Genomic DNA, 25,978 nt, shown 5'->3' with positions numbered 1-25,978 from the left:
ACTTTGTAATTTCATAATTTTTCTTTATCACTTTATCTAACTCACTTTTTATATTTGCATACACTTAATTTACAATGTAGCTATGGCTAGGTTTCAAAATATCTACAAAATTAAATTGTGGGTCAGCGTGTTGTCTTAGCATCCGTAAAAAGTATCCGTGAGAGGAAATCGTAAGAAACACCGGGGAAAATGCCCCCAGGAACCGAGAAAGTCCAGAGTCCCCGGGCCACCTGGGCCTGGGCGTTGACCCCTGTTCTCAGCGGAGACTCGTCGTCAACTCTATTCCCTCTATCTCCTTACAGGCTATCTTGATACGACCTTAAACGATTAGCAGCTGGGAACGTTTTATGACAAATATATATTTTTTTTAAAATTGGAACGCTTTGCAAATATTAAATAAGTGTTGGATAAGAAAGGTCTTTCACCAGACCATCGGCACCGAGAAGTCCGGAGCCAAGCCAACACAAACATATTGCTCTTTTTTCCTTTCTTTTTTGCTATCCTTTAAAGAGAAAAATTAACACGAAGTTCCATAATGCTACTAATTTTGTCACATTTTCATGTGACAATTGTATTTTTATGGAAAGTAATGCAGTCTCACTGGCAGCTCCTCAAAAAGTATCATCTTATCTATTTATTACGATAAGTTTTAAGAATTTTTCAATCAAACCTTAATTGTATCGTTGCTGTCCAATTGTAGAACCAAGTCGGAAACGAATAGAAAATGTAAATCTCTCCGCTTTTCCACGCTGGCTGGCAGTTTAACATGCACATTAATGTTTGCGCACTACTCGGTATAATTTTTGAAGTCGATTATTGCTCTAGATTAATTATCAATTCAAAACGTTTTCTTTAAAAAAAACTCAAAAACTTAAATTCAAAGATAAACGGTAACCGTTCAAAAATCGTGTTTCACCTTTTCCGAGAATGCCTGATTTCTTGTATGCCTGTCTTCGCTGGTTGGCATTTGTCGGATCCAGTTGTAACGATTAAAACCGACGTCCAGTCCTGTTCGGGCTGGCAATTGACAATAAAAACCGAAACAGATTCGCCGTCGAAGGCTTTGACCATCTGCCGGTGTAATTTCTATTTAGACAATGACTAAAAACCTGAAAACCGGTGGGTGTTTGGATTTGATCTTTTGATTTGATCGGTTATGACGGAAGTTTAGCATGTATATCTTTAAAATTCCCTTTTAGTGTCTGTCAGGGATTTTTTACGATTTTTTCGAATTAATTTGCATAAGATGTTACAGTGATTCATAGGGTAGAAATAATTTCTTATCTCTTCTCTAAAAGGTAAAAGTTGAGGCATTCGACAAGAACTGTCACTATAGTTAGTTACATTAATATTATAAAACAAAATGATTTTCCGGCTTAGCTTAACTTTTATCATTTGAAAGTTACCAAGTAAAATCGGCACGAAGGGAAATAAAACCTTATAAAAAGGTGCAAGACGAACTTTTAGCTACGAAAAAACGATATTTCAAAGGACATATTAGGTCATATTTATTATCAAACACCATAAAACCTTGCCCATAAAAATCAGCCCCACAGTGGCTTACTTTAATCAGGTTCACAATTGCAATGGAAGTTTTCAATAATTAAAATGATTCGTAGCCAAATAAACTTTTTGATCTTTCTAGTTCCTATCGGCCCATTAATCTCCTGTTTATCCTTGCTAAAATTCTAGAAAAGTACGTCTCCGATGATTATTGTCTTTTATTTTAAGTTTATATTTCAGTAGATGATTTATTAACAGGTCAGATTAAATTTTCCTATATTCAAAACATTGAACTTCTCAACTAAAAGAAAATTTTCATAGAAAATTTATTTAAATGTTTCATTAATTGAAAAAAGCTAGACATCGATTTTTCTGCGTATGTCAGACATCTTTAAATTCTTAACAACTTATATTACCTTTTGGCATTTTTAAAACATTACAAAAATCAATATAAACCAAAATATAGGCTTTTCTTCATATTCAGAACTAACATATTTACATATGAACATGTAGACCAATCCAAATAGATTTTGTTATGGATTTTCCATCGGATTCCAAAGGAAATCGTTTGTTTTATTGGTAGTTTAATTTTTTTTGCAGCTTTTCACATCTTTTGTTATATTATATTAATTAAAAAAGGCAAAAACTAAAAACTTGCCTGTTCAAATGAAACTTTGCTCATTGGAAGCCAAAACCTTCAATTTTACAATAAATTAACCGTTTCGAGAATCACCCTCGGGTGTTGGCAGTCCCGGGTCGGACCTCGGTCTTGTCCGTCCAGCAAGCGAAGTTGTGCTCCAGGTGCTGTCAACAGCTATGTCAATTTAGCAGTTTCTAGATACAAACTCACTCGTTCTTAAATACAATTCTTTCCTATTTACATACTTTTAACTCAGGGTGATGGAGTCGATATTCCGATATTCCTTCATCACACTTTCTACTTACTGTATAATTAACCAAATGAGGGTTCGATGGGATACTCAGAATTTCATCACTAGCCGTCTTACACTACACATTCACCGCAATAAATGCATACAACTATAATGAAACAACCCCGTTTCCTGCAAAAGTCGGAACAGAGGACCCAAAGATTCGCTGTGCGCAATCTCAGTGCCCATGTTTCAGCCTTGTATTGGGTGGCATTCCTACTTGCTCCCTATATGGAGCCACGGAATGTTACCCTTCAATTATGTGGGATTCATTTTTTCTCTGCATGCCGGACCCAGGAACAAGCTTTGCCCCCAAAAGTAAGTGTCCTTGGGTCAATCGTGTATGGCAAATTCTAAGTCGGGTTAGGATGATGATCCTTTTTCTTAGCGTAGATTCTCCAAGGGCCACCTATCAAACGAGCTCTTGACGTGTAAGAGCTTCTCGGACGAACTAGCAATACCTTCTAGCTAACTAGTGCTGTAATATAAGACTTCATCGCTTCACAAAGTAATAAATTTATTTACCCTCCCTCCCATCCACGTTACATTGTCAAATAATTATTTGACTGACATTGACACATTTTTACTGTTTTGCCTACATGTTCAAGCCTCGATTCCTCAATCTTTTTGAATCAGCGGCCCCCCTACGCACTACTGTGCATCCCAAGCCAGACTAAATTATTTTATGAAAGCGGTTGTGCAACTTTTGTCTTTCTCCTTTTCATATTATCACATCGATTTCAATTCGACAATAATGATACATTGTGATGATTTAATTGCCATGGGAAATATGTAAAAGTAAAAGTGTCAAAAGCTCAATTAACTCTATAGGCTTAATTAAAAAAAGTAACTGCCGTTTTCTCCCTGAGTCTCACTTTTACTTGTATTTCCGCGTGAAACTATCTCTCAGTTTAGATTATTCATTATTTTCCAACTAACATCGACTGAGGACTGTGGTTCAAATTGATAAAATGTTTCGCCAGAATAGGCCGACGATCTTGAAAATATCGAAAAATAAATTCATCTCACCTTACTTTCAGAACCTAACAGTCAGTGAACAATGTGAGAACTAGGGCTTACCTGAAACAAAAAACAAAAACGATTATAATAAAAGATGAAACCAAAAATTTAAATCATCATAAGTGAATCGTCACACTGACTGATATGTTTTCCTATTAAATTCCCTTCAGAAATATATTACTGCCATATATTGTGAGGATAAAATTGAATTTGTGACTAAAATTTCATTCATTATCTAATAGTAGATAAATCCTTGAATAACTGAAAACCTTTACAAATGCCCACGTAGTTTCTTCCTACGATGAACTCAATATCCACTTTAAAATTAGCATAATCTAAGGATTAAAATGTTCTAAATCCTGCTGTACTTTGAGACAATCGCAGTCTATAATTTTTTTTAAACTAATATGCTTTGTGTGAGCGCGAGGGAGAATTTGATACGATCGGTGTAAACAGAGAGGGTGTTGGCCTTCAGTTGGGGGTGGATGACTTGGAAAGTGTGTTAATGGCACGAGGGGTGAGAGAACCACCTGTTGCCGGATTCGTGCCGGGGTGGTTTCTCGTCATCGATCCCCATGTTAAAATATACCGGCCAACCGTTGACCCCTGGTGGAGGGTGGTTTTTGTTTACGGTTCGACCACCCCTGAGGTGATTGCCTTTTCGACCCTTCTCCATCCCAATTGTATTTATTAAATACAACAACATTATGAACTGTTGAATTTGTTTTAAGACAATAACAACAAAAATTTAATGTATGACTATTAAATTTATTGGATTTGTTCAAATAATGGCCCTAGTGAATTTTGTTTAATAAATTTCAAGCAAGAACGCGTACAACACGTTGCAATAGTAGGTTTAAACTACTATCCAGAATGCGGGTAGGGCATATCAGAGTGCCTCACGAGTGATTAAACAAGTTGTTTACCTCAACTTTCGGTTTTGACTGAAAAATTGAAATAAAAATACACAAATTGGTAGAAATTGACATGTCCAACAGATTTCCATCCGTTTACGCTAGTTATTTCTGTCAAATGAAGAAGGCTGTTGTTAACCTGACTCGAGCTACGCAGTGCGGCGTTTCAGATTGATTTTAAATCCTCCTCAGAGAATATAGTTAATTATTTGATCAATCCGCGAGTCAGATTTCCCCCGATGATGGCGTTGAGCCGAAACGATTCAAACAAAGAGCGAGAGTAAGCGGACCAAAGTCATTACAGTCATTTCACAGTTCATCGCCTCTCAATCCGACAAGCGCAATTTAACAACATGACGCGTCCTGAGCAATAACGATCTTCTTTTGAAGAATACTGATTCAAAATTTTCATAATTTGTTTTAAATTGAAACCTACACGTGGGTGAACCAATCTTCACAATACCATTAGAGATCAGTTTTTCCAGTGTTGGCTTCTCTTAAGTTGAAAATCTACCGGGTGTAAAATGTTATCTACTTGTACAAATCAACGGTTCGTGCAATTTAGCCAGTTGTAAAAGCGAAAAAGACCCAGATAGTACTTTTTCTTCTGCAGTTCGCTTATCTTCTCACCGTCGAATTTTGTTATTGTTTGCGTCCTGCCGGTAGATTTCGAAGGAGCGTCGACCGCAAATCAAAGGAAAAACACTTCCTGGTTGTACACAAGGACCCGGAGCACTTCATTCTTGTATATTTCGAACCTATCGCGGACGTCTCGAAATTGTTCGAGCCTAGGAACGTGACGGCCCCGGAAGAAAGTGGTTTCGTTTGAGTGCGATTTTCACCAAGTCGATTGCACGCTGAAGGGGAGTAAATGCGAGGCGATGACCTCTGTTTGGAAGGCTACTCGACGGAGATTGATCGGTTATGCTCGGACAGTTAGAGGCTTCAAACTCCAAAACAACATTCAAAATAAAATTTTGTTAGTACTCTTCTCTGTTTAATTGTTTTCGATCATCCAGGCCTACCTCTCCATAATTTTTTGTCAATCTGTTGTTAAACGAGTCGTTTTTATACTTTCGTAGCTTTTTATGAATTCGAAACGCGACTGGCAGGCCAAAACAGCGAGGATGGAAAGACCAGGTCATCACCTTAAAGACCTGATAATGCCTCAGGATATATACCCGTTTATAAAACCCAATATTTAGGATTGATCAATAAACAAAAAAATATAAAAACTGTCATGAACAGAACTTTGTTTTTTATCTTAACCTAATATGACCGATTACTACTGATCACACCCTGATCCAAATTTGAGTGTTCAATAAACAAAACCACACGAATTGACCATCTGTATTATAATTTTATCGTTATTTGAATATAATTTTGGTATGCGCGCGCTATATTACAAATATTATACTGTTCATGTTTGAACTTTCAACATCGATAATGAAAAATAGATTATTTTTTGGGTCAAACGATTTTTACGTAATTTGTACGCTTCGCAATGCTTTTGTAATTGAAGAAATCATATTGTAAAGTGATATAATCATGATCTTAACTCGAAACTTTATTTATTTTATATTAACTTTGTTTCTCTCTCTATCTCTCTCTCTCTCTCTCTCTCTCTCTCTCTCTCTCTCTCTCCCTCATCAATATTATCAATCACTATGTTAAGGGGTTAACGCACCCTGGCTTTCACGCCGTAATGAAATATCGGTCGGCATTTGACACCAACTCCTCGATAATTGTGAAACTGGGGCTGGGATGCCGGTAAGTTGTTGAAAGTTTTGACTGATTTCCCGTCGATAAATCAGCTACCCCTCTGTTATTCATGTGAGCTTTGTCCTGTATAGTTTGGCTCACCTGAACATTTCTGTTGAATTAATCCGAATTCTCCTGCATAAATGTGGAATGTTTAGCACAGCGCCATATCTCGTGACCCATAAAGAGCCACCAATTATTTTTGCTGCATCTTTTAATAGAGATGGATGGTTATAATTAACACAAGGACCTGGCGAGCCCGAGTATATGCGAACTTAAAAAATTGCATTCTTTTTTTTTCATGAGGCCATTAAAAAATTGCCTTCAGATTAGGTTTGTATACAATTGAATCTGAACTGGTAAGAAAGGATTTCGACAAAAAAACCTCCCCTCTGTAAATATAAACCGATAAATATTTCTTTCAGCGAGAAAAGAATGTTTACCGCCAAGTTATCCTCAAGACAGGTTGTTGATTTTAATTTTTCTCGGTAGATACCGGATCAGGATTTTACAAAACTTGACTGAAAAGTAAATTTAGAATTTGTGAAATTTCGAAAGAAAGCTTTTCGCCAATGTCCGCCGTACAAATGTACAAATTTCTAAATCATACTTTTCCCCGTGGTCCGGTTTTTCGTCGCGTGGTGGACCCCAGGATGTGAAAGTGGATGGAAAAGAAAGACTCAGGCGCCGGGATAATCGTGCCAGATGATTTTCCTGGCGATAAAACGGAACAAGTTTCACCATATTCTCCTTTGGACTCTAGGTGAAGTGACGCAAAACGATCCGTTCAACATATTTTGTACCCTTATGTACAATATTACAACAAAATTTACGAGTCAATTACTGTTTATGCTAAGAACTATGCCGAGGAATTTTTAATTAGTACGCATACATTCATCTACAATTCTTTCTTTCTTGTGCTTAATTAATTTATTTCTTGCACATTCGTTTCTTCTCCTTAGCGTGCCTCCGCCATTTTTTTATTCACCTACCTCCTGTGTATACATAAAGCTTTAAGCTTACAAAACAATATCCCTCCCCCTCTATCTTTCTCTCTGATTTGATTTTTAAATAAAACTATATAAATTATTCACATGCTTTTTCTCTATTTCAGCTTAACATTTTTACTGTGTTTATGAACTGTAACAATCAATATTGTGAACGTTCAAATATGTGTGTATGGAAAAATCCAGCCCGGTGGACCAAATAAATTGTCTATCTCCTTCCTTTTTCTCAATTTGTACAGAAATTGCTACACTTTAAAAAAATATTTAGTCAATTGCTTCATTCTCCCTCACTCTCTCTCTCTCTCTCTCTCTCTCTCTCTCTCTCTCTCTCTTTACTCTATCTATCTCCACATCCATCCATCTCTCTCTCTCTCTCTCTCTCTCTCTCTCTTTTTCTCTCTCTCTCTCCTTCACTTTAAGTGACACAGCTACCCGAGGCCTAACTTCAAGTAGTAAAATAAAAATCCAGCCCGGAGGACCCAATCAATTCACCCTGCTGTGTATATCTCTAACACATACTCTCCCTCTCTCTTTCTCTCTCTCTCTCTCTCTATCTATTTCTCTCTCTCTCTCTCTCTCTCTCTCTCTCTCTCTCTCCCTCCCCTCTCTCTCATTCAATTTTTCTTGCGAACACATTCTTTTCTCCACATGTTTTTTCAATCTGTCTTTTCCTTTAACAATTTAGTCATATACTAAAAAGGCAGTGGTGTGGATAAGAGAGTGTGTTCGTAAGAAAAATTGAATGAGTGAAAGAGAGAGAAAGAGTTAGGGAAAAGGAGATAATGGAGCAATTGACTAAATTATATTTTTTTTAGTTTTTTCTTTATTATTTTTATTTAATGTTTGTATTTCAAACATGGTACTGTTCTTCTTCTTCCTCTTCCTATTCCCATTCCCATTCATCTTTTTTCTCTCTCTCATTCATTCACTCAGTCAATCATTCAGTCTGTACTTGTTGTACATCCTCTCAACCTCCTTTTTTGTAATTTTTTTGCGTTCTGTCTCTATCTGCCGTTATCTACCTATATATATTTTGTTTTTATATATACCTTTCCGATTGCGTCTTTTTCTGTTTTAACTCGATTGAATTTACATAGTTAACTCTCGATTAAACTTTCTCTCTCTCTCTCTCTCTCTATCTATCTATCTATCTATCTATCTATCTATCTATCTATCTATCTATTTATCTATCTATCTGTCTGTCTATCTATCTATATATCTATCTATCTACCTAATTTACTTATCTATCTGTTTATGTATCTATCTTTCCCTTTACCTTAATTGGGTTACATTAAAAAAAAACTTGACCTATTTAATTAATCATAAAATCCACGATGTTTTAACATAATGTAAAAGTATTTCAAGGTTTTCAAATGGCAGGAGGTGTCAGATTTTTAATGACACATTATACACAAGTGACAAGCCCTCGGGTAATTTGAAATATAAATATTCGCAATTATAATTTAAACTTGTTAAGTATTATTATATTAAGCGGCGTTAAGTTAATGAGGCCGATGTGCTAATTATGTTCGGGTTTTGTGTAATTATTAATCGATCGAAGTTTTTTTGGCCAAGGCCTGGCTGTATCGAAGTTTTAAAACTTAATATTTACGTTTTTTAAACTTTTGGCGATACTAGGCGTACTAAGATAACAACAGGGTGCAGCCTTTCAACACTTGGCTAAATATGTGTTCAGTTTATTGATTCATTAATGCCCTTGATATAAAATGGATTCTTGTAAATATTCAAACATTGTAGATTAAGAAAATGTGATGTTGCTTATTTATTATAATCCCATAAAGAAACATATAATCGTCCTTTATTGAGTGTATTACCTGCAATTTGTAAAACAGATCTTGTAGCGGTAGATGCTGAGTTTCTTTTAATGAAAATTGACTTATGAATTTTCGTGTCACGTGCACACAAGAAAAACGCTGCAAGGGCGAAACGCGAAAAGCCTGGACCTTGCGCAACACTTTCCCAATTACATCAAAGGCGGACTGGATAGTTTTACGCTGACAAACCCAAACAGAAGCAAGGTTTAGCCTAGATGTAACAAGAACAAAACGAAAATTAGGGCAGTGGGCGATTTTATTTTTTAATTTTCAAGACACTCATGGCGTAATGTGTCATCAGTGAAAATTGATTTGTCGCTTTGAAGATGTTTGGCATACCTGCCGTTTTTATGGGGGAAATTTTTTACTCATTTAAAACTAGTATTGTATCAAAAACAATTTTCATTATTTAAAAAAATACTTATTTCATAGAATAAAGGAAGATTTCACATGATTGATCGAAACTTTAACAGCACAAAACAAAACAAGTTACGACAAATATATAAAATATTTGAATATATAAACAAAAGGTTCCCTGTTAGTTTAAATAAATTGTCGTGAAATTTGCCTTCTTAAATTTACTGCCTATGTAGTAAGCGAGTGGAAATCTACTGGGCGATTGTTTTGCGACGTCCGGCCCGGAGGACCAAATTAAACGGTGTACCAAACTTATCTATATAGCTGAGCCACTTTCTATTTTTATATTCTATAATTAACGCCCTGTGGATGCGGTCTGTTCGTCATGTTGTACTTCTCTCATTCCCTTTTGTCCACCCGATTATTGTACTACGTTTATTATTTTTTTGTTCTTTTGGTATCGCTTTCCCTCTTTCCTTCCTTCTTTAAACCTCTTTCTCTCTCTCTCTCTCTCTCTCTCTCTCTCTTTCTCTCTCTCTCTCTCTCTCTTTCCCTCTCGCTCTCCTCCATCAGTAGGTGGTATGCTTTTTTGGTTTAATACAACTCATTACTACAACCAATCAAGACAGAATTGAACTGTATAGGTCCACCAAGCGTTCCAACCTCCAAAGCATCCAGTCCTCCCGTGCGAAATCCTTCAAATCATGGCTCACGCTCCTATTCCAATCTTAGAAGATAAAAGTATCCACGCAGTCCCTCAAATCCCTTTTGTCCTCAAAACGGCAATTAGTCGATACAGACGCTTGTATAAAACCCTGTACCCACACCACAACCCCTAGACGAAAACCTTTCATCCCTAACAACCCTCTATTTCCGGTGAAATTAAAAAAAAATATATTTTTTTAATATTTGCATCATAATTGCATTTATATTTTAAGTTTAATATTGTTAAGTCAACGCTCCCTACTATGTCTCCAATACAACCCTCCACAACGACCTCAAAATACCCTTTGTAAATAAATTAATCCCCATCAAATTTATAAGATCCGCTATAAACTAATCCGAATCTATATACAACATAATCTATCCCGTCAGGGTCGTCGGAGAGGCTCTTGCGAGTCAAGAACACGACCGGTAGATGGCCCTCAGAGAACCTGAGCAGGAGACGAGGGATCGTCCTCACCCGACTGAGGATCGGCCATACGCGGTTGACACATGGGCACCTGCTTTTGGGCCAAAGCCCGCGCAGGTTCCCCTTATGCAGAGAAAGGTTGCTCGATTGTCCCACATAATAGAGGCGTGTCATGCCTTGGCTACATACGGAGAGCGTGTAGGCATGCCGCCGGACTTACTTGAGTTCTCGAACACGAAATTGGGTTTTTTTATTGTATGTAATATGTCATATGTGTTGTGTCTATATGTTTTATCTGAGTGCATGCATTTATTAGCGTGAATGGCGTGGGGTGAGAGTGAAATATAACGTCATCATCGCCCCTCGAACGTTGAGAGCGTAAAAGTGTGTGTTCGGGGTCGATGGCGGAATATTTATAAAAGTACTCCATCGACCCCAATCTAGATTAGTTTAAGTATAGGTCGGTGGAGGAAAATATAATAATGACTTAGTTTGGGGCTGAAATGACCTAAATGTCGGAAGCCCCAGTCAAAAAAAAAAAAAAATCCCGTCAGACGAGTAAAGCGCATCCGGGACCTCCTCGCCGAGGACTAGGCATTTGAGTAAAGTTGGGAAAGCAACAAAGGTTGCTAACAATCCTCGTGTCATAATGTATTGTAAATATGTATGATATTCCATAAACTTACACATTTTATATATATACAGTTGGCAATAACTTTTACTTAAAAAAAGCAAAAAATCATAAGGGATGAAGTTTTTTTTGGCTATTTTAATTAATCTGCACATATGCGAACTGTCGTTTATATCCACTGACCCAGCAACTTTCCTTCCCAAAGGGTGGGACAAATATTTTTAAACAACGAACAAACGTCATTTTGACGCTGGAATTTGTCCAAAATCGCGTAGGACGCAATAAATAAATTGACCCGCGTCTAGGGTAGAAATGGAGATTTATTAAACAATGGGCTGAACTATGGCAATAGACGAAGATTTTCTTTTTTAAATCAGTTATGACGTGCTAGTGCGTCGTGCTTGATAATTAAAACCACAAGCAATTATTTAATTAAAACTGAGCAGTCACGATGGGAAAAAACATCTCACATTAAGAGTAATGACAGTTCGTTTATATAAATCAATCATCTCCCAATTAGAAAAATACGATGGACCCAGAGTTAGAAGGGATCCTGTAAGACTTGTTTAAACCTTACGGGAAAACTTTAAAAACGGGACCGTCGCGTTAAAAAAGAGATCTCCGCAGTTCTGGGTCCTCGGGCCTCCCTGAATGGCGTAGAAAGGAGAAAATAGCCGAGGTGATGTAACCCGGGTTTACTTTCGTGTCGATTTCGCCTCGTCATCCTCGCCTCCCGGAACCCGAATATCGTCCCTCGGGAAAACGTTGGGGAAAAGTGACAAGGAGGCCGGGCTTAATATCGGCGGACGAGATAGGTCGACTACCTAGGCCGTCGGTCGTTCACCTCCCACAGCCCGAGAGTCGCACATCAAAACAATACCATTCTCGGTTCCGAGTCTATCAACACGGACGTATCATGAATAAAGTATATCTCGGTGACTTATTTAAATAAGGCAAAAAGAAATTCTTTTAGAAGCGGGTGTGCAGATTATGTCGTTTCCATTGCACTAGTGCACTTCCGTTAATAATACTAACCCTACGGATAAGCTGTAAGATTAAAGAACCATTAAAAACAATCACGCTAAATTTTTTTACGAATTTTTCGAACATAAACACAAACATTCCCACATTTTTATAAATTCAATGCTTCTGTGTTTCTAGCAGGAAAGAAGATACTCCTTAGGCCACATATCAACGCTCTTAAACTGTCAAAAATCCACCAATAGAGGGAAAGTAAAGGGAGCCGTGAAAGGTAAAAGAGAGAGTGATAGAAATATTGAGGCGGGATAGGTGTGAAAATTGGAGAGATTGATTGATTGAGTGAAGAGAAAAATAGAGCGCATGTGAAAAAGAGTTGAAGAAGGTAGAGAGGGATGGGTGGATTGAAAAGATGGTAACTAATTGAATGAGAGTGAGAGGGAGAGGAGAGAGAGAGAGAGGGAGAGGAGAGAGAGAGAGCGTGGCAAAGTAAATGTGAAAGTTATTTAAAATTAGTTTGTAGTACAAAATTAAAAATATTAAAAATTGAGCCAAAGAAAATGCGAGCAAAAGATAATAAGAAAAAATAGAGAAAGAGAAAGAGAGAGAGATACTGATTGAGAGGCTAAATGAGGTGAAATATATATAACAACAGTTAGCAGCACAAGATTAAAATAGAACCAAAAAAGTGCGATAAAACTAAAGAAAAAGAAACAAAGAGAGAGGGAAAGGGGTAGAGAGAGAGAGAGAGAGAGAGAGAGAGAGAGAGAGAGAGACTAAATGAGTGTGCAATAGATTTAAAACAGTTTGTAACAGAAGATAATAAATGGAAATAGAGAAAATGTGAGCAAACTAAAGAAAAAGAAAGAAAACAAAAAAAGAGTGGTGGGGGCAACGGAAGTAGTGTATGATCATTTGGTCATCCGGACCAGAAATTCATAAAATTACCATGGGTTTCTGACCAGCGAAGTCCATTACAGTAGGTTAATATAATAAATATAAAATTTAGGCATTTAGTTATAAAATCCAAACAAATTTTAAAAACACTATTATTAAGAACGAAATTATTATTATTATAAAGAAAGGTTTGTTTCTATTTATCGCGGGTTAGTTATTGGTTAAAATCATCGATCTTTAAGATAAATTCGGCAATGTTAATCTTCATACGGTTCATGTTTGTAAATTGTGTTCCGAATTTATTATATTATATTATATGCGATATTTTGTCTTTTACATCGAGGGAAAGGAGGTAGTGACTATTGATTTGGTCCTCCAGGCCGGGAGTTTCGAAAATGACCAAGGCTTCTGACCAGAGAAATTGATTATCATCTGTCAGAGGCTAACATATGTAACACATATACATAAGAAACAAATGAGGAATTTACTTATACAAATTTAAGTAAATTTTAAAAACACTCATATTATTAAGTACGGCACTCTCTACACGACACACAGCAATGATAACTCTACATAGAAAGCATACATTTTGAGCTCTGAAGATGATTTCAATGAAGATCGAAACGTTGGCACGAAAAAGAAATTTTTTTTCTAAACCTACATCACACCAGACCGCATCTCTCGATCTCTAAATAATTATTAAGAACGGTTTTTCCGATTTCTCGTGGTTTTTAGGTGTTTTCTAACGAACAATAAGTAACAAATATCCCCGTTGAAGAAGGTACTAAACTCATAAAGCAAAAACTTACCGAGAATTCTATTAACGAATTTCTAAAAAATGATATAATAGACTTCTTAAATATATGCCTACTATGTAATTATTGTAAATTCAATAATAAATTTTACGAAATGAAAGGGTTACCAATGGGGTCTCCATTATCCCCACTTTGTGCTGAAATATTCATGGATAATTTCGAAAAAAATCTTTTCAAATCAAAGAACAAATTAATTAAATCTGTTCATTTCTGGAAACGCTATGTAGACGATATTTTATGCATATTGTCGGGAACATTAGAGGATCTTAAAGGATTCCTCCAACTAATTAAATTCTCTACACCGTAATATAAATTTTACATTGGAGATTGGCAAGGATGGTTGTTTGAATTTTTTAGACCTAAACTTTTTAGACCTGTCCATAATAAACAACCTAATAGAATAGACGTATATAGAAAACCCACAACTACAGACACTATGATACCAGCGGATTCTTCCCACCCATGGTCCCAAAAGGCTGCTGGTTTCATTTGGCTCATAGACCGGATGTTAAAACTTCCGGTAACACCTGCTAACTATAAAAAAGAATTAGAAACTATTAAAACCTTAGCAAAAAACAACGGGTATCAAGAAATATTTATTGATAGGTTGCTAGTTAAAAGAAGGGATGGTTAGGGTTAACCAGGTTTCCGTTGTTTGCCGTACATTGGTGAATTATCGGAAAAAGTTAGTAACATTTTTAAACAAGAAGGTTTTAGAATAGCTTTTAGGTTCACTTAAAAACATCCTCTCAAAACCTAAAGACAAAGTAGACAACTTGGCAAAAAGCGGGGTTTACCAACTCAATTGTAATGATTGTGATATTAAATATATAGGACAAAGCGGTAGAGAAATAAAAACAAGAGTAAAAGAACACTTGGCTAAATTGAGCAAATTTTGGGAATTTAAGGACCATCTAAAAGAAACAAAACATAATTTCAATTCAAATCTAAATACAAAAGTGTTACATAGTTTCAACAAAGGGAAAGAACTAGATTGGTTTGAGAAATTTGAAATTAAAAAATGTAAAATAGAACATGGTGATAAATACATTAATAATATAACAGATTTTGATCTACCTCCCATTTGAAATATGTATATAAATAATATCAAACATCCAAATAATTAAACTGATTATTTTAATTGTTATTATTTTTATAGTAATTTAACAATAAGTTGATTAAAATCATCAATCCTTAAGATAAATTTTGTAATGCCAAACTTCATTTCGTATTTGTAAAGTTTGTTATTTATTTATTATATTTTACGCGTGTTTTGTCTTTTCCATTGTGAGAAAGAAGAGGGAAGGAGTTAGTGTCTGTTGATTTGGTCCTCCGGGCCGGATGTTTATATAATTACCGTGTTTTTACGAGGTTTATAATCTGTTATTGAACATATCACAAACACAGCTTAATATTAAAACATGATTGTGATAATTAACTAATTTTTCTAACATACATTCTCACCAGGCAGTTTGCCCTCCAAATGTGTTTATTAATTTTAATGTCAAATTCTGTAATTTGAATTTTTCTTGTCCACCATGTTTGCATTGCCCTGAGATCGGAGGGATCCGCCACGCTGTTTATTATTTATCGGATGCAATTGATTATTGATGAACTTGTTTTTCGGCTGTTCTTATTCTCATCTAACAGGGGTCAAGCCGTCGCTGAAGTTACTAGGATGAACGTCGCAAACTTACAAACACATCAGACCATACCGGCTAGTTTTGTATGTTTTTTTCTTAATGATCTTGAACCATTCGAATATTGAAGATTGGCTGCCCTTCATGATTAACAGAGCGATTTCATGCCGTTTTTAGAATGAAGAGCCTGGCCGCCAACCCCGAAATTTATTATATCCGTGCAATTATACGTCACTGCCAAGTCTGTGTGAGTACGTCTGTTTGGGATTAATTAGAGCTGAATATTTTTTATTTTATTTTTTAATCCAAGTAGGTTGAAAAGAGGTTCGGAATGTAACTGGCCTGCCAAATTCACCAAAATGCTTTCCATGATTGATCGAACTCCATTTTAAAACGTTCGAGTGGAAGAAAAGGAAATACTGTTTCCTTTGTTTTTTAAACAATACAAAAGTCTAGGTATGGATAATTTATATTGTACCGTTACCCTAAGATCTCTTCTTTGCTTTTCGACGTGCAATGCAGAACATATGGTAGGGGAAATCGGACGGATTTAGTTTTTGTTTAGGTGACGGCCGCTACCGGCGATTGTGGGGCCGAAAGAAGAATTAGATAAAACTTTATCGGTGGAGAAATAATTATTAACCTCGAGAAAATTGTGTGACGAATTCGACCGTTTTGTCGTCGTGTTCGGGTGTCGTTGACCCCTCCGGCTGCGCTAGCTGTGTTCCGTTGCGCAACCGGGTGCTTAAAAGCACTTGAAGTCATTTCTATTTTCCATTTGCATTGGTGTATTTTGTAACTTTTTATAACCCCGTGCTGTAATAAGATGATCCTGTCAGATAAAGAAAGTAGGCAGAGGGAAGGAAAAAATCTGATTGCATTCAGCAACACAAATTCAGAAACCCAAAAGCCACACGTAAAATTAACCAATTGGACTAAAAAACTGAATATTTTTTATTGATTGTTTTATTTATTCACCCATAGTTAGGTCTTTTTGGCCTTTCTTACTCTAACGTGTTATAATCACATTTTAAATTTTACATTATAAATTAAAATTGAGAAAGAGTGAGAAAGAGAGAGAGAGTGAGAGCGAAATAACAATATAAACAAAGAAGTCAGATATTGTAATTAAAACATTTTTTTATTATACTCTGGTACGTCTAGCGTCGCTGTTGGACTTATGCCAGATTTAATTTATAAACCATACATAATACCAATTTAGAATTAACCTAGCTCGTCATTGCTTTTGGCTCGTTTGGTCGCCATTGGCCCGCACAGTCTCGCTGTTCGGTTCAGTAAATCGCCTGTGACTGGCCATCCGACCGAAACAGCGAAGAACTCATTAATACTACTGACAAAGTTCTTTCGTTAGATTTTTAATACAGATCGATTATTAAAAAAAAAAAATATATATATATATGTATATATAATTGGAAATTATTGGAAATTTACTGAAAAGGTTGATAAAACACACAATTTGGTCCAATCAAAACGTGCCTGTATTTTAAGCCTTTTAATATAGATTTGTTTTTAAAATTTATAATCGTTCAAGCCGATTGGAACGTTTCTCCCCTCTGGGTCCGTCTATTCTCGCCGTTTTGCCCTTGAAGAGGCGCGTTTTAGCTTCCTCTACGTTTGTAGATGTCCCAGTGTGGCGTCCGGCCAAAACCCACCAAGGGCAAACTGAGAAATTAAGAATCGATGATGATAAATTTTAAAAAGGGGATTTCACGAATTAATTTTGTATTGTAAATAACTCCATTTAATTTCGTGGTCCGATTGACCAAAAAACTTCTTTCAATTAATTAATCTTTATGTAAGGTATTGGTTGAGATTTAAAAAAATGGAAAAATGAGGGAAAATTTGAAAGATGGGGTTGAGATGGGAAGTTGGTGTCCGAGTGTATTGTGTGTGAGTAGAAATACTTTGATTGAATATATTAAATTCACTAATTTCGTGGTCTGCCTGACCAATTAATTAAAGTTTTTAGTTGAGATAAAAAAGTCAATGGCACGAGCGGGATTCGAAGTTATGATAGCTCCAGCGGTTGAGCAGCAGCGTATTGAGCTGAAGATCGTGGGTTCGAATCCCACTCGTGACAATGACTTTTTTATCTCAACCAGTATCTTACATAAAGATTGTAAATAACGTTGGATATTGTATCCATTATCTTTCAATTATCTTGATGACATCTAAAGCTCCAATACTTAAACTTTTCACAGTTTCCTTTTCTTTTCAGACGGTTGGGACAATGTAGTAACACGGATGAAAAAGGTGGAGGGCCCGCTCGCCGTCCTGCGAGACTGCATGGAAAAGAAAGTCAAAATTAAGGTAACTTAACCTTCATATTTTTTTAAAAATAAATAAGTTTTGAAGATTCAAAAATATGTCATTGTCTTATTATATATATTTTAAAAATGATGGTTGGATGCAGTAATTCTTCGGACCACCGGTTGTTATAAATCAATTAAAATGCCATTTGGCATCAGGGGGGCTTTTCATCTTTATCTACACTAGCCTAATTCGCTATAATTATTCCAATTTTCTAGTTTTGAGTGAGATCCTGCAATGAGATTTCATTGAAAAAAAAAGAACCTAGAATCTCATTTTTATTAAGACTACTCCAGATTATTTTAAGCCAAGCTTTTTTCAAATTTTCCAGTCTCGTGGCGAACTTAAAATAGACCTGGATGCTTTCACTAATAGGATTTCCATAGGGTGAAACCTGAGGATTTTCATGAGATCCTTCTTAACTTCATCACAAACTTTTACACAAAAATTAGTTGTTTTTCGTTAAATTTGATTTGAAGTCGGCTGTCCACTTCTCAGATTGCTAATCACGGGCATTCCGTCACGCAGATTGTTCACATATGCGTTTCCTTTATCACTTCTGTGACTGATGGCCTCTTCATGGAATTCATCTCTTAATTAATTTTATAAATATACAGTTAGATTAATTTAAAACTGAGATAATAAACAGGGAGGACATTTTACAAAAAAAACCTGTCCAAATAAAATTCGTAAAGCATATGTTATTGTTTGTATGTGTTGTTTTTTCTTGACTAATTCGTGCCTAAGCGAAAAAGGATTCGGTCAGTCTCGCTAGTTCCTTCTTTAAAAATTTTTTCAATTGAGCAGAGTTTGTCCTACTGCTTTTGATCTAATTTTGAAATGTTCAAACACGAAATAAAGTTCTCGTTTGATCCCCTCAAGTTAAATAAGTTTTATTTGTGATTTTAATTTTATAAATCTCTAGATGATAGTCCGAGAGATCTTCGTGTCGATTACCTGTTAAGTATTAGTTTTCTTAATCTAGTCCTATTTTCAAAGCTTTATAGATGCGTATATCTCGCTTGTAGTCTTACTTCTTTTATAAGGTGCAGTTTTCTTGATCTATTTTTCAATTTTAAGTTTTAGCAAGAAATAAAGTTCTCGTTTGTACATAATCATGATTGATGAAAAGTCAGCCAAATATCGCCCCCTCGAGTTAAGGTTATATTTTTAAGTTCTCAACACGACAGACAAGAATGACACATCCACACGGAAAACAAACACTTTGAGTGAGTAGAAATACTTTGATTGAATCTAAAATTTTCTAGCAATGTATAAATTCATTTTCTTTTTTAATATAAAATTTTCTAGCATAGTATAAATTCATTTTTTCCCACATCCTACATGTATATGTAAAATTTAAACAATGTTTGTAAACCCCAGGCTCTGAAGATGATCTCAATAAAGATCGAAACGTTGGCACGATAAAGAAAATGTTTTTCTAAAACCTACGTCACACCAGACCGCATCTCACGACCTCCAAATAAATAATAGTTATATTTTATTTATAATTTTATGAAACACTAGATAATAGTCTGAAAGATCTTGCGTGTTGATCAACTGTTAAATATCAGGTTTCTTAATATAGTCCTGCGTTCTAAGCTCTTCTGAAGGAAATAACAAATGAGCTTTTTATCATGAGAAACTTTTGGAATCTTTACTTATCAGTGAGACAGGAAAAAATATGGAGTTTTTGATAAAACAATTAGAAAATTTCTATTTCGAGATTAATTCTATTCGCTAAACACTGAAATGTACTTTAACTTTATATTTATTGCGGTAAATAATTATCATTTATAACTTTAGCCCAAGAGTTATACAATATTTGTTATTTGTTCTTGATCTTGTCGACAGATGTGTCATTTACTTGTCGTCGCTTGTCGGCAGAATCATTACTGTCATCTTGATAATAAGCCAGCCGATTTTATCATTCGATTACATAGAAAACTCAAGTTATTTTTACTTATAGATGTCGATTCATGAGTAGCTATATTGGGTCTCTTAAGAGATATTGTATCCTAAAGTACGCATATGAGTCCTAATTATTTGTACTGTTCCAAAACACCTTTCATCAACTGAGTCGTTAGAGTTTGTTAGAAGTCTTTGGGTACTTTCACTCTGCTCGTTGGATGGATCGTGCAAAAATGAGTTGTCTTGAAATTGATAACTGTTTTTCCAGGTTTACACGAGAGACATGTGCGGGATAAGAGGCCATTTGACAGGTTTCGTCGTCGCATTTGACAAGATGTGGAATCTCGCCATGGAAGACGTGACGGAGGTGTGGAGGCGTCGGAGGAAGAAAAAGATTCCGGCGACAGGTGAGATATTTCCTCCGGGAGGTTTTTCACTCTTATTCCCCCGAGGGATCATCCTGGGAAACAATACCGGGAAAGAAAGTGTATCGTAGTGATGCAAGCGTTGCACTTTCTAAGCCCCTACCCGGTGGATAATGTACTTCCTGGGTCGTCGGCCGACCTTGCCTCTTCGCCGCGTCCGGTTTTCCGCTCACCCGGAGGACATGTTCGCCCCGAGGAATACGGAAATTTCCCGATATCATTTCGTAAAATATCCACATCCGTGACATTTCGACCGGCGGCAAAGAATAGATTTTATTATGAGGAAGCACGGAACTACTTTTGTATCACGGATTGTATAATCGGTGTTTGAAATATTCTTAAAAAACAGTTGCAAGCATATCACGGCTGACAGAAGATTGTAGCTTTAATTGTGACGCTAATCTTTGAAATACTCGATTATTTACTAAGAACTGCAATTAACCCGATTTTTGTATTGCTCATCTTGAAATTAGTCTCCTGAATTTTCACAGCTTCTTTCCTAGAAATGGTTGATATTTGAACAAATCGGCTTTTCTTTTTTCCAGATAATAAGTCTATAGGGAAGGATAAGTTAGAAGAATCAGGCGATTTAATATGTTTTACAATAGAAATTTAGAATTCCAATTTTTTACATACGAATCCTGATTTAATACAAAGTATGAACCTGGATAAAAGTTCATTAATCATTCTGGTTTTAGAATTGGTTATTTTTATTGAGATTCTAATTTTTCATTGCCTTCCATAAGAAGTGAGACATCACGTTATTGCACCCTAGGAAAAAGAATAGAAAACAGTGAGAGAGAGAGAGAGAGAGAGAGTGAGAGGGGATGAGTAAGGGAGAAAAAGCGAGATACAGATGGATAGATAGATTGCGAGAGGGAGAGAGAGAGAGAGAGAAAGAGAGAGAGAGAGAGCTATAGATAGATGGATGGATGTGGAAATAGGTAGAGAGTAAAGAGAGATAGAGAATAGAGATGGATACATAGATAAATAGATAGAGATAGATAGATAGATAGATAGAGAGAGAGAGAGAGAGGCAGACAGACAGACAGACAGACAGACAGACAGACAGACAGAGACAGACAGAGAGAGAGAGAGTGTGTGAGTAAGTAAGGGATAAAAAGAGATAGAGAAAGAAATGGATAGATAGATGCATAAGTAGTTAGGTAGAGAGAGAGAGAGAGAGAGAGAGAGAGAGAGAGAGAGAGAGAGAGGAGAGAAGAGAGAGAGATAGCGATGGGTAGATAGATGTGGAGATAGAGAGAGTGTGAGTAAGTAAGGGGTAAAAAGAGATAGAGAAAGAAATGGATAGATGGATAGATAGATGCATAGGTAGTTAGGTAGATAGAGAGAGAAAGAGAGAGAGAGAGAGAGAGAGAGAGAGAGAGAGAGAGAGAGAGAGAGAGAGAGAGAGAGGGAGAGAGACAGACAGACAGAATAGGGTTGACAGACAATTCAGTATGTACGGAACAGTAGAAAAGGGTCAGTGTATTGTTTGGGTCCTCCGGGCTGGATTTCCCCTCAATAATATAACCAACCCACTTTATGTGCATAATAAATCGCTATATGTATGCTGAATTCTATTACTTTTGAAACAAACATTCGAATTCATTGAGAATTATATTTGCATTGTCGCTCATTTATTTTACTTTTATTAGTCTTAAACCCAATCCAAATCCAGCCCACTAGAACTTGTTATCTTTGGAAGGTTTTCGCTTAATCATCACATCGCGTCCGTCTAGTCGCGCCTTTCTCCGACCTTACATGTCCTTGGTTTTTATTGTCCTTGCCAAAAATTATCGTAGTAACAATGGCATCTGTAATGCAATTTGTTTTACTTTTTTTTATAAATCGGAAAACTTTCACAGCCTGGTATACGAATTTGTTTTTCATCTTTCACAACATTGGCCCAATTTGTCGGGAGCTAATTCGACTTAATAAAAACGTCTCATGCGTGATCGTTGTGGCCAGAAAATAATTGTCAAAAACCGAGAAAATACAGTTTACAAATACATTTTGTCAGCGAAAATTGTTTGCCTCAAATTGTTATCATTTCCAATAACTAACTGGTAACTCTGGGTCCGTTTGGTCTCGTCTATTTTTTATCAAAGTTCGTGAAAAAGAAAACAATAGCCAAAAATAAACAATTTACATTATCCGATTAGTAGAGGATCGAAGGTGCCCAATTATTTTAAATATACGATTTTATGCCAAAAAAGGCGAAATCATCATAATTCTGGTTTTGTTTCACAAGGTAAAAATAATCTAGAACGTGTGTTCTTAGTTATTCTTATTTGTCCGTATATACTCGCTTTTTCTCCATTTTTACAGGTAGATTATCCGTCTTAATGAGGGATTATTTTAATAAAGAGAAACTAATGGTTAATTCTTAGTGCTAAAATTTGATATATAGAGCTGGAATAATAAAACTTTTTTGCTTTTCTGATTAGGAAAGTCTAAAATCTTGTTTACACATTTCCTTTTTTAATGATCATTATTTACTAACATTTATTGTTGTGAATAACAAATTAAATAATCCAATTTTTATAATTAGGTCTTGTTTCGTAACGTTACGTCGTCTACTGATGATAATGAGAGTAATAATAATTTTCTGCTAACCAGTCAATTTGCGGAAATACAGGAGAAACTTGAAGGTATCTAAAGATATTTATGTACTTTAAGGGGCCCATTTGCATTTGGGTATTGCTTACTTGACTTGTTTAAAAATAAATGTGAGTGGGTTTTTGTGTATTGGGAGGGAACTGTTAAATAAAATTTTAAAAAAGGTGTTTGGCAAGGCCACATTTTTGCCCTGATTTTCTAATGTCTACTCGGTCTCTACGGATTCAATTTGTATGAATATTCAATTTTTCTACTGATGGCCAACTAGAAATTATCAGCACAGTTATAGCAATAGAAATGAATACCTATGGAACAAAAAACATCATCTAGAAAAGAAAATTATAATTATTATGAGGGAAAATTTGTTCGATCTCGCGTAAAATGCTAACAAAATAACAAAAAGTTGCAGATGGATATAGGAGAATGTTAAATGAACAGATTCGAAATGGAAAGTACAGTTAATTAAGGACGGCTCGCATAGCGAATGGGTAAAAAGGCGACAAACTGAAAGTCACTGATGTGGAAAATGGAAGAAAGGATAGGCCTAAAAAAATATAGTAAGAAATTGCCAACTATGCTAGAAAAGAAGTAAGAAGAGTATAGAGACTGGAGGGAGGCAATTATTCATTACTTTTATATAATGTTTAATTGTTTTTGATTAAGTATGCAAATACTAAAATAGAATGATACTAATGATCTTTTGGATTATTGAGTTGTGAATTGAATAAGGATTAATTTTTAAGTATTCCAAGGTTGTCAATGTTATAGGTATATGGCTAATTGTTGAACAGAGCCCACTGTTCCGTAATAAAGTGAATTAAGTTATGGTCGTCTGGAGAAAAACGGAATAAATTTCTGGGCGGTCGGAATTTTTATCAGTGGCCGAGATACAATAACGATATAAAATCCGTCCCAGATTTATTTGGGTTATCTCCCCCCGGCGGTGTTGTCCGTTGTTTCAATTGAATAGTACGGCCGGACGGACCGTTTTCCGGGGAGCATACCCAGTCAAGAGGGCCGTCCTTGTCTGGGTCAGAGTCACTGGGTCAAGGTGGTCCTCAAAACCCTCCTACACGTATCATGCCGGTACCAGTGATGGTTTTTTCCGTCACAAAATTGCTCATATTCATGCCCTCCAACTTCAAGGATCTGAATATCAGCGCTGCCAGACTCGGACGGACAACAGTTCGTAAGAGTTGTGTCTGCCTGACGCGAGAAATAGGAAATTTCCCGTTTAGACCGGTTTATCTCCAAGGCGACGTTCCAGAGAAAAGCGTGCGATATCGAGCAAGACCGGACACACCCAAAACGTCCTTTATCAAAAAACTGCTATCCTTGAACATGTTTCCACCCGTTTAGGTTAATCTGTCACTCCGCAATACACCCACAAACGTCAGAAAATTTTACTCATGGCAGTCAAAATAAAATAATTTCAACTTATATTTCTAGCGATATTGTTTAAGCCTTACTCCAAATATGCGACAAATCCCAGGTTGCAATAATCTCTGCAATTTCCATTTACACGTGGGCAATACTAATGACTCACACTGACAAAGATGAAGAAAACTAGCAAAAGTGAAAACCGGGATCATCAACAATCAGCATGACCACAACAAATCATAGTCATGTTTGAGAAATTTCTCCACGGTTCATGAGCTATTATTGCTGTTTTTGTTGTTTTTGTGTGTGTGTTTTTGTGTAGCATATTCTTTCAGAATGAGAGGAAATGCCGAAACGCACTGTCGGAGCGAGAATTAACATTAGCGGACCACGATGATACTGTGAAAAACTTCCTTTCTTTTTAAATGTTGATAGATTAAATTTCCCATTCAATTTAGTCAGTGAGTGAGGTAAGAGATAGATCGAAGGGGGTAGAAGAGGGAACGATAAAGAGAGATGCTGTTTAATTTGTCCTCTGTCCATTATGGAAAGCCCCAACAATTTTTTGCGGAAAAAATTAACAGAGAAAGAGGAGAGTGAGACTAAATAAAAAGAGTATGAAAGAGAGCGAAAACGCGAGTGAGTGAGGGAGATATAAAATGAGAAAGAGATAGAGGAAGAGAGAACGTAACGAAGAGCGAACTTAAAAGGGAGCAAATGTGATGAAAGTGAAGTGCCCAGTAAGAAATACAAGAAAAAACACAGTACCTGAATAAAGAAAGAAACCAAAAGTGTATTTGTGCTCAAGAATCTGAGCGATAGAGAAAGATAAATAGAGAGATCACTTCTCCTTTTTAAGAAAGAAAAAACAGGGTAGAGCTGTTCTATTTGCTGTACACTATAATTTGGTCCTCCGGGCCGGATTTACTCAGAACTTTTACAAACTAAATTATGCCAGAAGTGTGTACTTCAAATGAAGTTCCTGGCGTTATTTCAAGAAACTTTCTTTAATTAAAAAAATACAACTTTTGCATAAAAATAATAAATCAATTAAAATAATTTGGTTATTAGACCGACTAAAACATATACATATAAAAAAATTAATTTAGTTTTCTAAAATCGTAAATATTTTATGAGTATCTGCTTGAAATAATATTTTTCCTTTCGACGAAAAAATTCGAAAGGTTTATTCGATCAAATCCACCCATTGAGGTATGTGTATTATAAATGCAAATATGTCACTATGCAGCGATTTAATTAGATTAAAAAATTTATGTTGGTCGTCGGCCTTCTCTAAATTTAGCAACCACCTCTGGCACACCTGTCTGCTAATGTCATCTTTAACATGCATCGCGCGGATTTTCTCAACCAGAATTTCTTTCAGTGAGGAAAAAAGTCAAAGTAAAAATATCTTCCACGGGCTGCCAACGACAATAAAGTCAGTCATGAACTGAGTGTTTACAAATAGACATATTTAATGAGATGATAATTAATAATGCTGTTAAACAAACAGGTCGGTAATCATTATTGATCTAAACACGAAAGGAAATATTTCTATTTTCGAAAGTAAGAGTTGAAGATAATTTGAAAGTTTCTTGATTATTTGTGGATTTAATCAAGTTTAATTCTTTGATAATTTTTTTATTTTGTCAAAGTCAGAAGAAAACGTTTATTTCCAGGATTTGAAAGTCTCTTTTTTGATTTTGTACAATGCAGACTTGTTGATCAAGTTTTCACCCATTCAATATAGATTTTACCACAGTCTGATCCATTTCGATTGATAGATTAAAGGATCGAATTCATCTCGGATGGAATTTATCTAACGGATCAAAAATTGGGCACTAACCCGACAAAAACAGTCGGTTCAACAATCGCAAAACACGATGTTAA

The 25,978-nt window shown here is 35.8% G+C and overlaps 2 protein-coding genes across 7 annotated transcripts in view; one reads left to right on the top strand and one right to left on the bottom strand.

Annotated features, from left to right (window-relative positions):
* The window catches only part of LOC106667812 (ecdysone-induced protein 74EF), a 305,166-nt gene that overhangs the window by 252,419 nt on the left and 26,769 nt on the right, over window positions 1-25,978 (bottom strand). The gene's annotated exons all lie outside the window — the stretch shown is intronic.
* Window positions 1-25,978, top strand: part of LOC106667814 (U7 snRNA-associated Sm-like protein LSm11) — a 56,315-nt gene that overhangs the window by 23,642 nt on the left and 6,695 nt on the right. The window contains exons 3-5 of one of the 2 annotated variants that reach the window (XM_024227723.1): window positions 17,659-17,750; window positions 19,930-20,068; window positions 22,641-22,741. In XM_024227723.1, the coding sequence (XP_024083491.1) occupies window positions 17,659-17,750; window positions 19,930-20,068; window positions 22,641-22,654 (245 nt within the window). In that variant the 3' untranslated portion in view covers window positions 22,655-22,741. Of the gene's footprint in view, window positions 1-17,658; window positions 17,751-19,929; window positions 20,069-22,640; window positions 22,742-25,978 lie in introns of those variants that run through there. The other variant, XM_014396008.2, reaches the window with a different exon arrangement.

The sequence above is a fragment of the Cimex lectularius genome, unplaced genomic scaffold (genome assembly GCF_000648675.2).
Source record: "Cimex lectularius strain Harlan isolate CLEC.00 unplaced genomic scaffold, Clec_2.1 scaffold95, whole genome shotgun sequence".
Taxonomy (NCBI): domain Eukaryota; kingdom Metazoa; phylum Arthropoda; class Insecta; order Hemiptera; family Cimicidae; genus Cimex; species Cimex lectularius.
This window is presented reverse-complemented; position numbering and strand designations above follow the sequence as displayed.